At 37.4% G+C, this 14,648-nt stretch overlaps 1 protein-coding gene across 4 annotated transcripts in view; it reads left to right on the top strand.

Annotated features, from left to right (window-relative positions):
• LOC124554685 (rho GTPase-activating protein 190) overlaps positions 1-14,648 on the top strand; it is a 278,320-nt gene that overhangs the window by 172,658 nt on the left and 91,014 nt on the right. For 2 of the 4 annotated variants that reach the window (XM_047128305.1, XM_047128303.1), the window contains 4 exons: positions 6,880-6,924; positions 7,025-7,137; positions 11,161-11,331; positions 11,407-11,533. In XM_047128305.1, the coding sequence (XP_046984261.1) occupies positions 6,880-6,924; positions 7,025-7,137; positions 11,161-11,331; positions 11,407-11,533 (456 nt within the window). The remainder of the gene's footprint in view (positions 1-6,879; positions 6,925-7,024; positions 7,138-11,160; positions 11,332-11,406; positions 11,534-14,648) is intronic. The other 2 variants (XM_047128306.1, XM_047128304.1) reach the window with 1 other exon arrangement.

Genomic DNA, 14,648 nt, shown 5'->3' with positions numbered 1-14,648 from the left:
AGCATTTGAGTGATCATGGGTTATCAATTGAAATCACTAATTCTGTATTCAAGTCTACATTTCTCAGTACTTTGTTACAGACACCTTATATTTAAATTGTTTTGCGCACAGTTCAGAGTATTACTAGTTTTGGGCCAAGGCCATCATCAGATGCATTGTGGTGTAATCCTCTCATTCAAACACACGTATAATTTCAAGCATATGTAAAACATCTACAATCTAGACTGACCATTACAAATACAGTTATGATGAGTATTGTATTAAGGCTGAAATGATGAAAAGTTTTATATAACCTGTAAATAATTGCTAAATTATGTGTATAAAGCAGTAAACAAGCTTCAATCCAGTAATTTTCTGTTGTAATGCATCATCATGGCAGCCATAGTCATCAAGATATGTGGCTACCCAAAAAAAGTGCAGCACTTCTTTTAATATTATTAGACCCCCCCCCCCCCCCCCCCCACACACACACACACACAGCTACATTTTGCCAGCACTCGGTGAGTGGTCTCCTTTATTCATCAATTATTTACATTCTACTGGAACCACATTTATCTCATAGTTGTCTCTTCTCTGTTAACTGTTACAACATGCCCAATGCTTTCTACTGTATTTCACACAGTTGAATTTCTAATGTCATCTGCTGCCTCCTCCTCCTCCTCCTCCTCCTCCTCCTCTGCCTCTGCCTCAGTCTCAGTGCCTGTGGTAAAGATTTATTTGGTTTTCAATACCAGTCTACTAATATTTTTTGGAATGCTAAGGAAAAAACAGAGCAGACGCATATGCTCTTTTTCAGTTTCACTCTGTGAACTAAACCAAGAAGAGAGTGGTGAAGTGTGGGGAGGGAAGGGAAGGAAAGGAAATGGAAGGGAACACACATCTGTGTCTGGTAATGACATACTATATTTGTCTTTCATTGAAGACTTGATTATCATCTAATTTCTGGGGCATTCATTTTTGCAGTACTCTACCAATAGACTCACTTGGAGTATAAGTTATTTGAATTAACTTTTTCTCCCATTTGCTATCTTTTTTTGATATTTATTCAATTTTCTCCTGCCTATTACAAACCTGTGATAAATATTTTGTTTTAATTGGTGTAATGCCAGAGTCTGAACTGGATGCCAGCCTAACTTGTATTAATGACTGATCTCTTGTTTGATGTATAGTCAGCTTGTACTACAGTCATATGGTTACTCCAAGTTGTTGGAATACTGGTTACAACATTGGCACTGAATCAAGATTTAAGATGATTTCATCCAGTCGGGAGTATGAAGGCTGCTATAGAGCAGACACATAGTTTATTAGAAAACACACTGTATCTGATCTGACATGTACAGCTTTTGTTATAAAGCTTTCAGCTTGTATTTCTGTACATATTTGCCACGAATGTCTGTGACATGTTGCCAACATTCTTGTAGTGTTCTGATGCCCTGATACACACAATGTAGAAGCCATCATCATAGATGTATTCATCTTCTGTATGTAGTGCTTGTCATTTAATTCAAATGTCAGATTGTCAACAGTTAAAAGTCACAGGCCTGCAGATATGTAAATAGGGGTGTTAATGCAGTCAGCAAATTTTACTTTTATTGGGCTACTCTGTAATGATCCACTGTCACTGTTTCGAAATGTTCTGATGGTCCTTGGTAAGTGCTTAGCCATATTCTTTTTTAGCTTTATGCAAAATAAACTAATAGTAGACTAGAGTAGTTGCAGTTTGTCTCTTATCGAGACGTCTACACAACGTTGTTGGAAATCTGTGTTTCAGTTAGCAGTTTTATGATATGTGTTATGAAGAAAATTCTGTGCTTTTTATTTTTGGGCATTCATTTTCATCTTACCAAATCCATAAGCAAATTATGATCTATCTGGAGTGTTCTTAGTAGATCATTTGTGAACAGCTTTTTATGATGCCCAACATCTTACGTGGTTAATATTTTCACAGTTGTAATGAATGCTCAAGGGTGTTGACTTAAGTTCTCAGTGGTATCAAATTTTGTTAACATGTCATCTTTATTTTGTAGCGTTGTATTGGTCATCCAACACATCCTCCCCATTCCTTATGGATGGGTGTCTTTTTCAATTCTAAACAGTGATTTTCCTATAATTTCATTGATGATTGTCATCATGTTGTTTTGAAGAAATGAACCATCATTTATTTGTTTTGGTGACAAGTGGTCACAGTACATTCAGTTGTGTTGTCTAAATCTACATCTATGCTCCACAAGCCACCTTATGATTTGTGCCAAAGGACACTTCATGTAACTCTGTCACTTTCCCCCTTTTCTGTTGCAATCCTGACTGTGCATGGGGAGAACAATTATTGGTAAACCTCTGTGTGAGCTCGAATATTTCTGATCTTGTCTTCATTCTCTCTTTGTGAAATGTACATGGGAGGAGGCAATAGGTTGATTGACTTTACTAAGAAAGTATGCTCACAAAATTTTAAAAGTAAACTCAGTCAAGATGTACAACATCTCTCTTGTAGCGTCTGCCTCTGGAGCTGGTTGATTATTTCTGTGATGCTTTCACTCTTGTTGAAAGAACTTATGAAGAAATGCTCTGATGTTTTTGATTTCTGTTTCCTCTATCAGTCCTTTCAGGTACAGCTCATAGAAGCAATCTCAGTTGAACAAGGGTTTTGAAGGCTACCTCCATCGTGAGTGGTCCACACTTCCTGACAATTCTCCCAATTAATCTCAGTATGGCATCTTTATTTTCTACAATTAGCTTTACGTGGCCACTTATCATTAAATTGCTCCATACACATATTCTCAGTTATTTAGTGGATGTGACTGCTTCCAGTGGCTGTTTGGCAATTATGTAATAGAACAATAATGAGTCTTTCCATCTGTCTATGTTACATTTGTTTCTGTTTAGGGTCAACTGCCTCTACTTCCAACAAATGTTGTTCCCCTGCAGGTATTCGTGCATTTTGCAACAATTTCATAACATTGTAACTTCCCTATATATGACAGTGTTTATTGTGCACAGTAATGGTTTTATAACACTTCCATGGTGTACATCTGAAGTAACTTTTATGCCTGAAAATTTCTCGCTATTCACAATGTATAATTTAGTTTTTAACTGTACGATTAAGAAATAAATTATTCAGCAACTTCATGTGCTACAATATGTCATTTCTATGTTTTATCAAAGCAGTGGAACACAACTGACAAAAACAATTTTATCGACCATCTTCCAGAAGTCAATGAACACAGCATCTACCCTGGGTACTGGTACATGCTGCCTTCTGGATCTTATGAAAAAACAGACCCATCTGGGTTTCAAATTATCCATGTTGATTCCTACAAAGGAGATTTTTGGTCTCTAAAAATAAAATGTTCAAATACACTAGTGTAAAATGTGCTCCAAAATTTTACAATGGAATGATGTCAGTGTTATAAGCCAACAGTTATGTGTGTCCGTTTGACAACCCTTCTTGAAAATGGGAATGACCAGTGCATTTTTCCAATTACATGGAATGATTTGTACCTCCAGTCACCTACACTAGATGGTTACTGGAAGGGGCCTAGTTTCTTTCATACATTCTATTTAGAATTGTATAGTTATCCTATTGTGCCTATTCACTTTTCCTCTGTTAAGTGACTTTCTGTCCTGAGGTATCTGTCATTTTGGCACTTGTGCGACAGTTTAAAGAAAGAATCTCAGTATGATCTTTTTTGGTAAAACAATTTTGGAAAAAACAACTTAATATTTTAACATTCTCTCTGTAATCCTCTATTTTGATGTCATTGTAGTCGTTGAGTGTGTGGACAAATAACTTCAATCCATTTACTGATTTGACATAAGACTACATTTTCTTAGGTTTTTTGACAGATCACTAGATAAGAGTTTTACTGCCAAATCCATTGTATGCTTCGTGTGTGGCTTTCCTTAGACTAATTTTGGCTTTTGGCTTTTTTAGCTTTTGTTTGTCAACGAGACCTTGGCTATGTTTAAAACTGCAGTGAAGCTTGCTTTGCTTTCAGAGCAGCTTTCTTACACTGAACAGGATAGAGACACAGATTTGTGGGGAGTGGAGTGAACTGGTGGTATACTGAAAGCCAAAAGAAACTTTTAACACTTTATTGACACTCAGTAGCCCAACACACAAAAACAACATTAGCTGAGCAGTCACACAGTGCTCTACCAAGGTAATTAATACTTTTAAAAAGATTATAAAATCCAATTAAATGTCATTATGTAATATTTGACATCCTTAACTACTGAAATTCGAATTAGGCACAAGACCCTTAAAAAATTTCTCAACAGATACAAATATGAAGGCTTTCTATGTCAGTGTAAAGGCATTAATATTTACTAATAATATCGGTTACAACCTCTTGTGTTCAAAATTTCCAAGTTTTTAAAATTACAGAATTTTTTAGCTTTTAAAATTACAAAAAAAAATTAAGCATACAGATGATAATTTGAGGAAAATTAGTCAAATAGAATAATTTCATAAAGAAACAGTAGTTACAGTCTGACAGGTTTTCACTGTGAACCAGTTTACAACAAACAATTTCTTATAGTTAGCCACCACTTTAATCGGTAAGTTCCCAAAATTCCTCATGCCACCTCTTTGTGGCCCCAGCAGCAACATGGTACTTCTAGCAATATGCTGCAAGATAGAAGTCAGCTCGCAGTACGGCAGAATGCCATCAGATTGAAAGTTGTGCAAATGACTGCAGTAGTTTCTTGAAAAACCTCTTTCTGAGAGTCTTTAATCAATGGCTTTCCTCACTATCCCATCATGCTTCTCACATAAACAAATTCATAACAGATTTCTACCATGCTTTTTGAACTTGACCACTTCCTTTGATTGGACTTAAGCCTGGAACAGAACCTGGAACCCTCCATCCAAAGTAGTTGACAGCCACTTCCCAACATCTTCTATAATGGGGTCACTCAATCAATGGTCCTTTCTTGATGCACCACGTGCCGTCATCTGCACATGTTTGAAACTCTCTGTCATCTCATCTACCTCGCCTGCATGCCCACTCCACACCCCTTGCTCATTATGTGAGCAGCTGCACTCACCATTAGTGACTAAAGGCCATTCTCAAACCAAACAGACATGACCTCTCTCCATGTTGAAGTCTTAATCCAGCGATTATATTCCACACTCCACAGTGAGTGTCTTTGGAAGACTGTTGTTGGAGATGCCTCAGATACGATAAAAAATATAATTGACCATATAACATGGTTATATGACAAACCATAGCATGTCTTTACCATCCCTCTCAACTTGGCTCAGCACTTGTCTAATTATGTATTGTACAGTATTCATGAACTTTGACCGGTTATACTCAACATTTTCAGCCTCAGAGATGAATATTTGATGTTGACTGCTCAGGTAATCTGATACTCATTTCTTGCCACACCCATAGTCAGTAAGGCTATAACACCATGTGATTGCTAATACCTTGCTCTACACTAACTGCATCAAAGAGATCAAGCATCTTTGTAACCAGGAAATCTAAGGTGTTACTCTCAAGTGTCTATGCCCTGATTAACTGCTCAAGGTAATTTTTTGGCAAGGTGTTCAGAATAATTTCACATGATATCCTGCCCCCTACCACTTGCTGTAATCACTTAAGTCTACCAGTGTGCAGCTGGTAAGCTGAAATTGACCCTTCTGCTGTAACGTGCCCAGGAAATTTGCACACAACCTTCTCTAGTTTTTTTTCTGGAAATGTTCTACCACTACTACTCCTGAAGCATTGGGCCTGTAAAAGCATCTGATTACTGTCATTGCTCCATCCTTAACACATGACTTCACACTAATCATTTCACATTCAGAATCTGTGCTAACCTCAGTGGATGTTATAACATTATTTACAGCTACAAAAATACCTCTACCACTGGCTTCCAGCTTATCTTTGCAATACATATTCCAGTAGCAATTTAGAATTGATTGCTATTAACATGTGGTTTCAGCCAGCTTTATGTCCCTAGTACTAACATTGTTATCCCTTATAAGTGAGACTAATTTGTGACTTTCCCATACACACTCCCTTGGTTAACCAGTACTATATTCACATTCTCTTTCTCCAGTTTGTCATGACAAGTACACCTTTCTGTAATTATCGGGGCTGCTGTTCTTTCATCCCTAAATCAACATTTATCTGGGTAGTGGAGGGATTTCTCTATTCTAAAAAAATCCTCCTTTGCACACCACACTTTCTCTGCTTCTTTAGTATAGCTACTTCCTTTGTATAGTGCACCCTGGACCTATTGAAAGTGGTGCTACAATTATCCACCCAGCAGTGTGCAATTTATTAAATATTACTAGAGGTCCACACCAGATCTCTTTGAAGGAATTTAATTGACTGGTATTTATTATGCCATTCACTATCATTGACCCTAAGACACGAAGCTGATCATCATGTACTAAGTGGGTAAGGCTGTAGATTCATTTTTTTATTCATGTAGCACAGGGTATAGGAGTAGTTATTTGGCTGCAGTGAAGTGTAAGATGTAGATCATGCCTCTTAAGTAAATATGGTACACTAGAGAGAAATTTATCCAATAGGGATTAGTAATCATGTAATTATAGCTGTGTTTCAGGTCACATGTGTACAGTTAATGGTTTTCAGTAACTGAACTGTTTGCTATGAATATTAAATTTATGTTTCAACTGTTACAGTAATTTATTGCTTTGAGTCTATGCTGAGCTTCCAAATTGTATATCTTTGTTTTGTTTTTAGGCTTAACCTGCTATTAATTTTAAGAACACTCAGTGGTATCCTTTCATTCAACAGAGGTCTTCTTTCGTCCCGCTTTATTTGATAGAGATCACTTTTGTTTATGTTACTTGTCATGGTTATTATGTTGCCTACAGCTAGTTTATCAAATGTTTTTTCTTCATAGCTGACATAAGTGATTCACGGGACTCTCTGGTGACACGTGATTCAGGTAGTTGAGATTACTTGATAGCTACATTTTCTGTGTATTTATTCAAATTGTATGCAGTGTCAGAAGTGACTAATGTATCTCATACTTGCCTGTGATACAGATAGAGAAGACGGTGTTTGGATGTCAAGTTACCAACAACACGCCTTCACCACTGGCAGGCGGCATATGCCAGTGACCAAGACAAGGCCTAAAGGAAGCAGTCAAACACTAAAGGTAAGAGAAATAGTTTGTGCATTGGAACTAAAGCGTTTTCATCCAAGTAGTTTCAGTTCTGTTTAGCTTGCATATATGTTGAAATATTCTTGTATTAATAGAGTATTGTTCACATTATAATTAAGTACTCAGGTCCTTTTTTCCATTTACATGGACTGTATTCATAATTTTCAGTAAAATACGGCATATTTTAAGATTGTACTCAGCTTCCAGCTTACTCAGTTCCTGCGTGCATCTGGTTTTAAATCAAAATGTTAGTTGTCAGCTTCCTTCCTGCATCTCCCTCTCAATCTAGGTGCTTTGCAACCCTTTTGTTCCTATGCTGTGATATTTCTTTTGCAGACCCTGTAATTTTTCTCCTAATCAAAGATTTCACAGCAGATGATCTGCTGAAGGTGAGAGGTTGTTTGGTTAGTAATTAATATGTTCCATGGAACATAATAGTTATCTATCCCTATAATATGGTATGAGTCAGTGCACAAGTATAACTCTCTTTCTTAGTTATAACTATGGTGACATACTGACCTTTTACATGCAGGTCTTTACATTAATCTTAAACTCACTCACTCCCTCCCTCTCTCTCTCTCTCTCTCTCTCTCTCTCTCTCTCTCTCTCTCTCACACACACACACACACACACACACACACGCGCGGCAGGGAATGTCAAGAAGATATCATTTTAGTTTGTATTTGAAGTTATTTTTATTACGTATTAGATTCTTCACATTACCGGTTAAATAGTACAAGATTTTTATGCTTGAATATCACACTTCTTTTTGAGTAACACTTGGCTTGGGTCATGGAGAGTGTAAATAATTTCTCCTTCTAAATTTTACTTATAATTGTTACTGTTGTTTCTGAACAGCAATTATTAACAATAAATTCCATAAAGGAGCAAATGTACTCTGTGGCTGTTGTCAGGATGTCCATTTGTGTAAAGAACTGTGTACAATCTGCCAGGAAGTTTCACTGTGTACAAGAGTTTCCAGAGAGGATACCGCATATTATCTTTATTATCATCATCTGTGCAACAAATAATTTCTACGTCAATGATGAGTAACTCCAGAATATAATGCCATAGGACATTGATGACTGAAAACAGGAAAAGTAAGTTGACTTTCTGAAGTTTCACCTCCAAAACCTGCTATTATCCACAGTGCAACATTTGTGGTGCTTAGAAGTTTAAGGTGATCCACATTTGATTTAAAGTTCAGTATTTTTTTCATTGTAAATACCCAATAATTTAGAATATTCTGTTTGGTTACTGAATTTCCCTCGTAAATTATTTCAAACAATTTAGTCAGCGTTGTGCAGAGAATTTCATGTTTTGTGTTTTATCTAATTTGTGAGGTGGTCAGTTTGCAAAGAAGCTGTTAATAATTTTAAAAAAAGTTTATTTACCCTTTCAGGTGTTGATATTTCAATAGGCTTGTGTAATACTTTCATCTTTAGAAAAGAGAACCACTTCAGCTACTCGGATATATAACAGCAAATCATGTAGTTCACAAAGCTCCAACATAGTTGATTCATTCTTCTTCACAATAAAACATAAAGTTGGGATAAAGTAGAACTTAACTGTGTAAATTCACTTGACATGAATTGCACTGGTGAAATGCTCACCTGAATTGTATTCATAATCTTTTTGTTCTTATCTGTTGCAGTTGATACTTTCTTTTACTTAAGGTCTTTTAGTTCAGCTACCGTTTCTGAATGGCTGCAAACTCTCATGATTTTTGTGGCATATCTTGAGAAGATTGCCTTTGTTATATGTTGTACAGATTTCTCTCTTCAGTTGGAAGTGACTCATGGTCTCCATCGGCTCTTGTCTTTTATTGCACATTGAGTGTGTTAGCAAATATGTATGAACATATTTCATGGAGTGTGTTGATTCTGAAACCTTGCATGACACTTTCTTTGAATTTGGACAATAGTTCACAAGGTATATTACTAGAAGGTTTGACTCTTAAAATCATAACTTCAATTTGTAAACTACATCAGTACATGATACACTGCATTGCCTCATACCATAGAAGAGATGCGAGAGGTGTAGCAGAAATTATTTGATGTGAAGTTTTCCATGCCCTCACAATATTTTCTTTTGTGTCAAAGATTTTCTTGGTGTTCATTGATAACATTTCACTAATATAATTCATATTATCTTGCAAATAGAGTTTAACTCACTAACTTTTTGTGAAAAAGAATTATCTCTAACTTTCTTGCCATTTTTTCTTTATTAATTTATACATCTAAGCACTTTCACAAGTTCACAATTACTTGCTTCTCATCAAACATTTGATAGAAATGTCTATTTCTAGAGGCATGTTACTGATGTGGCGATATCATATATCTATTAGGTATGCTGCCATTCGGTACACCAAGTTAACTTTTTTCTCCATTATCTTTCTCAGTTTAATTATAAATCAAAAGCACAGAGTTTAGCTTCATGATTTGATAATGATAGTTCCAGGTATCAGTGTAATGTGTAGTTATATACAGGAAGCAGAGAGGCGATAGATTTCCACTCACTTGGTTATGTCCAGTGGAGACTTGGCTCAAATTGTACAAGCTCTGATCAAAAAGTAACAGGAATTTTTTAATTTTGCGGGCTTTATACATCAGATTTTAATTTTTTTTCTTCTTCTTGGTACACATGTTCCTTCTGACGTCTGTTTTCATTTTCAGCTGTTTTGAATATGTGAAAATGTTATACTTATTTTTAAGTTTTCGGTGAATTTATACTTTTGAAAAAGATGGATCAAAAAATTTGCATTAAATTTTGTTTGAAAAAATGGAATAAAGTGCAGCAATGAATTCGAAATGCTGACTATGGCTTTTGACGAATCTACTATGAGTAAGACAAGAATTTTTAAGTGTTATAAATGTTTCAAAGGAGGTCGTGAAGATGTTGAATGCAACAACCACCCTGGACGCACTAGCACATCAGTTACTGACGACATTGTGGAAGAACTAAAAAAAATTGATCTGGAAAGTCGGTGAATCACCATCAGAGTGGTTGCTGATGATGTTGGCATATCCCTTGGTTCATGCCAAGCAATTTCTTCAGACTTTTGGGCATGAAATTTTTTAATGTCAACCTAAAACAACATCAGGAATTGCTGAATGATGTTGACAAAGACCCAGAACTTATAAAGGAGGTTATAACAGGTGATGAAACAGGTATATAGATATGATGTCGAAACCAAGGCCCAGTTGTCCCAATGGAAACTGCCTAAAGAACCAAGACCGAAAAAAAAAATTGACAAGTTTGATCACATTTGACAACTCTTCTCATTGTTTCCTCCTTTGATTGCAGTGGGATAGTGCATCATGAGCTACTCCCTTATCATCATCCAGTCAATAAGGAATATTAATGGAATTCATGCACTGTTTGCATAAAGCAAATTGCAGAAAACAGCAGAATTGCATCACGATAATGCTCCCACTTACACTTCAATGCTTGTTTGTGATTTTTTTGCAAAAAAAACAAAACCGCTGTTATGCCTCAATCACTGTCTTTGCCAGATGTGCCCCCAGTGACATATTTCTATTCCCAAGGCTGAAAAGAGCCATGAAAGCACATCATTTTGCCACCATTGATAAGGTAAAAACATAATCGCTGACAGACCTGAACATTATAACTGAAAATTAGTTCCGTAAGTGCTTCCAAGATTGGAAAAAGCACTGGCACAAGTCTATTGTGTCTGAGGGGGGGGGGGGGGGGGGGGGGGGGGGATTACTTCAAAGGGGACAAAGTAGATGCTGATGAGTAAATAAAAATTCTTTAAGAAAAACAAGAATTCCCATTACTTTTCGATCACACTTTGTATATCACTGCCTGAAAAAGGCAAGTATCCAGGTTCAAGTGTGCTCCCTCCTTCCCTCCACACACCTCTCTCTCTCTCTCTCTCTCTCTCTCTCTCTCTCTCTCTCTCTGTTTTTGTGTGTGTGTGTGTGTGTGTGTGTGTGTGTGTGTGTGTCATAAGTAGATAACTTTAAACTTAACTTTTTTTAAAATTCCTTTCAGCAACCAGGCAAACTGAATTTAAAGGATTTCTCGCTTGTAACAGATGCAATAGCTAGAATGAATGTTGCTGGCCGTGAAAGTACAGTGAACAAACTCGCCAAACAGGCAGGTTTTGGACATGCGCCTTTGGCAACACCAGAAAATGTTGATTTGGGTTCTGAATATGCTCAAGTAAGTATTTCCATGCATAGAATTAGTGTGAATTATAAATTGCTTATTTTTCACTTTCATTTCTTTATATTTTAGGTCAAGGATGCTGTACCCGGCCTTTATTCTTCATATGATGGAGAGTATGCATATACTTTAGTGCAAGATGCTGTTGGAACCAACAATAAATCAAAACTGAGGCAGAGAAGAGAAAAGGGTCAACCCTGTGAGTACCATTTTGATAAAACTATCGATATTTGGTTCTTCTTGTAGTAAGTCATTAAAAAAAACGACAGAATTACATCCAACAAATGATGTGAAGGTAGCCTCATAATGTTAGTATGCAGTTTTATTAGATGCTCTGTACCGTCACATATATGGACAATGCAGTGCTTGAAAGGCAACAACACTAGTCAGAGCAAACAATTATGCTTGTAGAATACAAAGAAATTGCCACAGGAATAATGTTGGCCGGTCATAGATGTGGTGGCCTCGTGTAAGAGAATGCCACTGGGCATGGGTTGAATGTCCATATGTGGCCCAGGAAACATAGAAGCCGCAGGGAAATATAACACGATAGTACGTCACCAGCAAAGATTGAATTAGAGATGTAACAGTGAGTTGAAGGAACTTCACATAGTTCAGGCATGGTGCCTGGACTTAGAGAATTTGCTCTGGCTCTGTCACATTTAATACTTAGCTTTGCGTACCTTCTTTTAGTGAAACTTTCCAGATTCTATAAACAGGAGTAGTTTATTTCACAATATTTTGTTTGGATTAGCAGTACTACATTTATTTATATTTTCTTCACCGAGTTCCATTATTCGTTAACATATTTGATTAGCTATCTGTATGGTTAGCCAATTGAACAGACCTCTCCTGATATATTGTAATTCAGCTTATAGACCACTCGCTGGATGTGACAATTTTTTTATAGTGCCAGGTGTGTGCGGTTGGTCATGGATTAGTGGAAGTTAATTGTTGTTTGACTATGCAACAACTGCACACTACAAATTATTGGAAAAGGTCACCCTTCTCTTGAAATATCGGACCTACGCAGCCCAACATCAAACAGAAAGATAGAATGGCTTTGAGAATACCTTGCATTACTTGAACAATCACTATGCAAGCTAATTGCAGAACTGAGATCTGGAATGGACCCAGCAGATTAATGGTGCCTGGAAAAGATATTAGAAATCAGAATGAGAAGCTATAGATCCTGGGGTTAAGGCAGTCATCCCAGTAGGCAGTTAGAGTGGTGCAACAGTGGCAGCAGATGGCGCACAGAAGTAAAGCAGCAGCAGCAGCAGATGGTGGTGTGAGGACATAGACGATGCTCTGAAGTGGAAGATATACATCAGCAGCAGCAACAATGAGAGGACTCGGACAAAGCTATGCCACCAGATGGCATGCAGCAGTAGTAGAATGAGCAACAAGAACACCTGGGGTGAGTGCAACAGCGTAAAAGGCATACCACATGACAAAGTGTTTCGTGTAATGGTACATATGCACGAGAGTCACCCTGCCAGCAGTTTATTAGTTTCTCTGAAGCACTCAAATTAATATCAAAATCTTTCAATAGCACTAAGAATATTCAAAAATTTTTTCTTTACCACTGCAATATTGAGTTTGAGCTCATAAATCCAGAGGAGCACAACACACTCTTAAAATTTGTAAAAAAAAACCACATCCTGGTACAAAATTACATAAGAAAGGAATGTTAGATTACTTTGTGTGTCAAATGTTTGTGAGTTGGCAAGAATGTGGAGAAAGCATAGCTTAGTGGTAGATGTGATGCAGCATCACGATAGAAAAGCCATCCATTGTACCGTGCAAGAGTCAGAATTGGAAGGCAGCCTTGTGCTCATATGGAAGATGAGCAGAGCGGTGTTCTTCCTAGGGATCTACAATGATATTGATTCCCCCCAGGTTCCTCTTAATTGCGTGGAAAAGGACAGATAGTGAGGTGCTCGCAATGTAACTTGACAGGACACAGAAGCATGTATGCACCGTCGAAGTTCGTGACATGTTTCAAGTGTAAATGAACTGTACACTATGTGAGAGAGTGTGCAGAGTGTCCCTACCATTCACAGAAGAAGAGTAAAGTGCAGGGAAACTTAGCAAGGGGTTTAATATTCCCACCAGTGGCCATTATTGATAGCAGGTCAGAGGCATTGCAGTTAAGCACAATCAGGCACTGCCAGGCGTACCAATGCCTGGCCATATGGATGAACCTGGACGCAGCACATTGCTTGGTGAAGCTCTTTTGATTCTCACCTAGCTGCTATTAAAAGTTGTCTTATGCCTTACTCAAAAAAATATTGACAGTTGACTACAAAACTATGACCGAGCTTGTAGAATTGGAATGTCAAGAAGGCACAGAGAATCGCATAAGATTCATTGTGGATAGTGGGGTATATATAAACCTAGTACGAAGTAGTAGCTTTAGGGATGGTGGAAGGCTAGCAGGAGGGGCTGGGGAATGTATAATCTGACTGATGGTGTAAGAATTCGGGAATTGCTAATACAGTTACAAAGGCAGAAGGAACTATAGTCCACTGATTGCAAACGAGAAGCATAATGTGAGACATTGCTTCCACATAATCGGGGAAGATGTGGACCTTTCATTTGATGGGCTAGTGAGCAGAAACTTCTTTAAGGAAAATGGAGCGCTAATTAATTAGGCCATCAAAAGAGTGTGGATCCATAGGGAATGGGTCAAAATGAAGACAGAGTAAGAATGTGATCTCCACAAAGTGTAGGTAAAGAAAAGATATGGCTGTTTCGGAACAGGCTTTGATGCAAAGCGAAACATCCATAGAAAGTAGTAGCAACAGAAAGCAAACCATCTAACTATGACAGAACAGACAACCAGAATTGCCGGAGAGAAGTTAGAGACACAAGCAAAGCAAAAGAAGACTGACGGTAGGGCCTTAGGTTAAGAGGAGAGGTGAATAGAATGAGAGAGGCATTTATACTGAAACAGAAGAACATCAAGGGCATGTACCTACTTGAGCCATTGGTAAAAATGCAGCCGAGAGAGTGCGTAATGAGTATACTGAACACTACAAATTAGAGTGTGTCAATAGAACTCCCACAGTTGATAACTGAAGGAGTGCTGAAGCAGGGCTTATTCAGAATGAGCGACCTAAATTAAAACAAGCCACAATTGAAAGCACAAATAAGTATGCTGAAAGAAAAATCTGTGTTTTCATTTAAACACAAAAAAGAAAGTAGCCATTACAGAACTATGTACCACATATAGCGATATTTTTCAGGGTGATTTGTTCATGGCCCTGTAGAATGCCACAAGCACAAAAATAGGTACTGTAGAAATAGAT

Source organism: Schistocerca americana, chromosome X (assembly GCF_021461395.2).
Source record: "Schistocerca americana isolate TAMUIC-IGC-003095 chromosome X, iqSchAmer2.1, whole genome shotgun sequence".
NCBI lineage: Eukaryota > Metazoa > Arthropoda > Insecta > Orthoptera > Acrididae > Schistocerca > Schistocerca americana.
The sequence above is the reverse complement of the archived record's forward strand: the minus strand, read 5'-3'. Positions and strand labels throughout refer to the sequence as shown.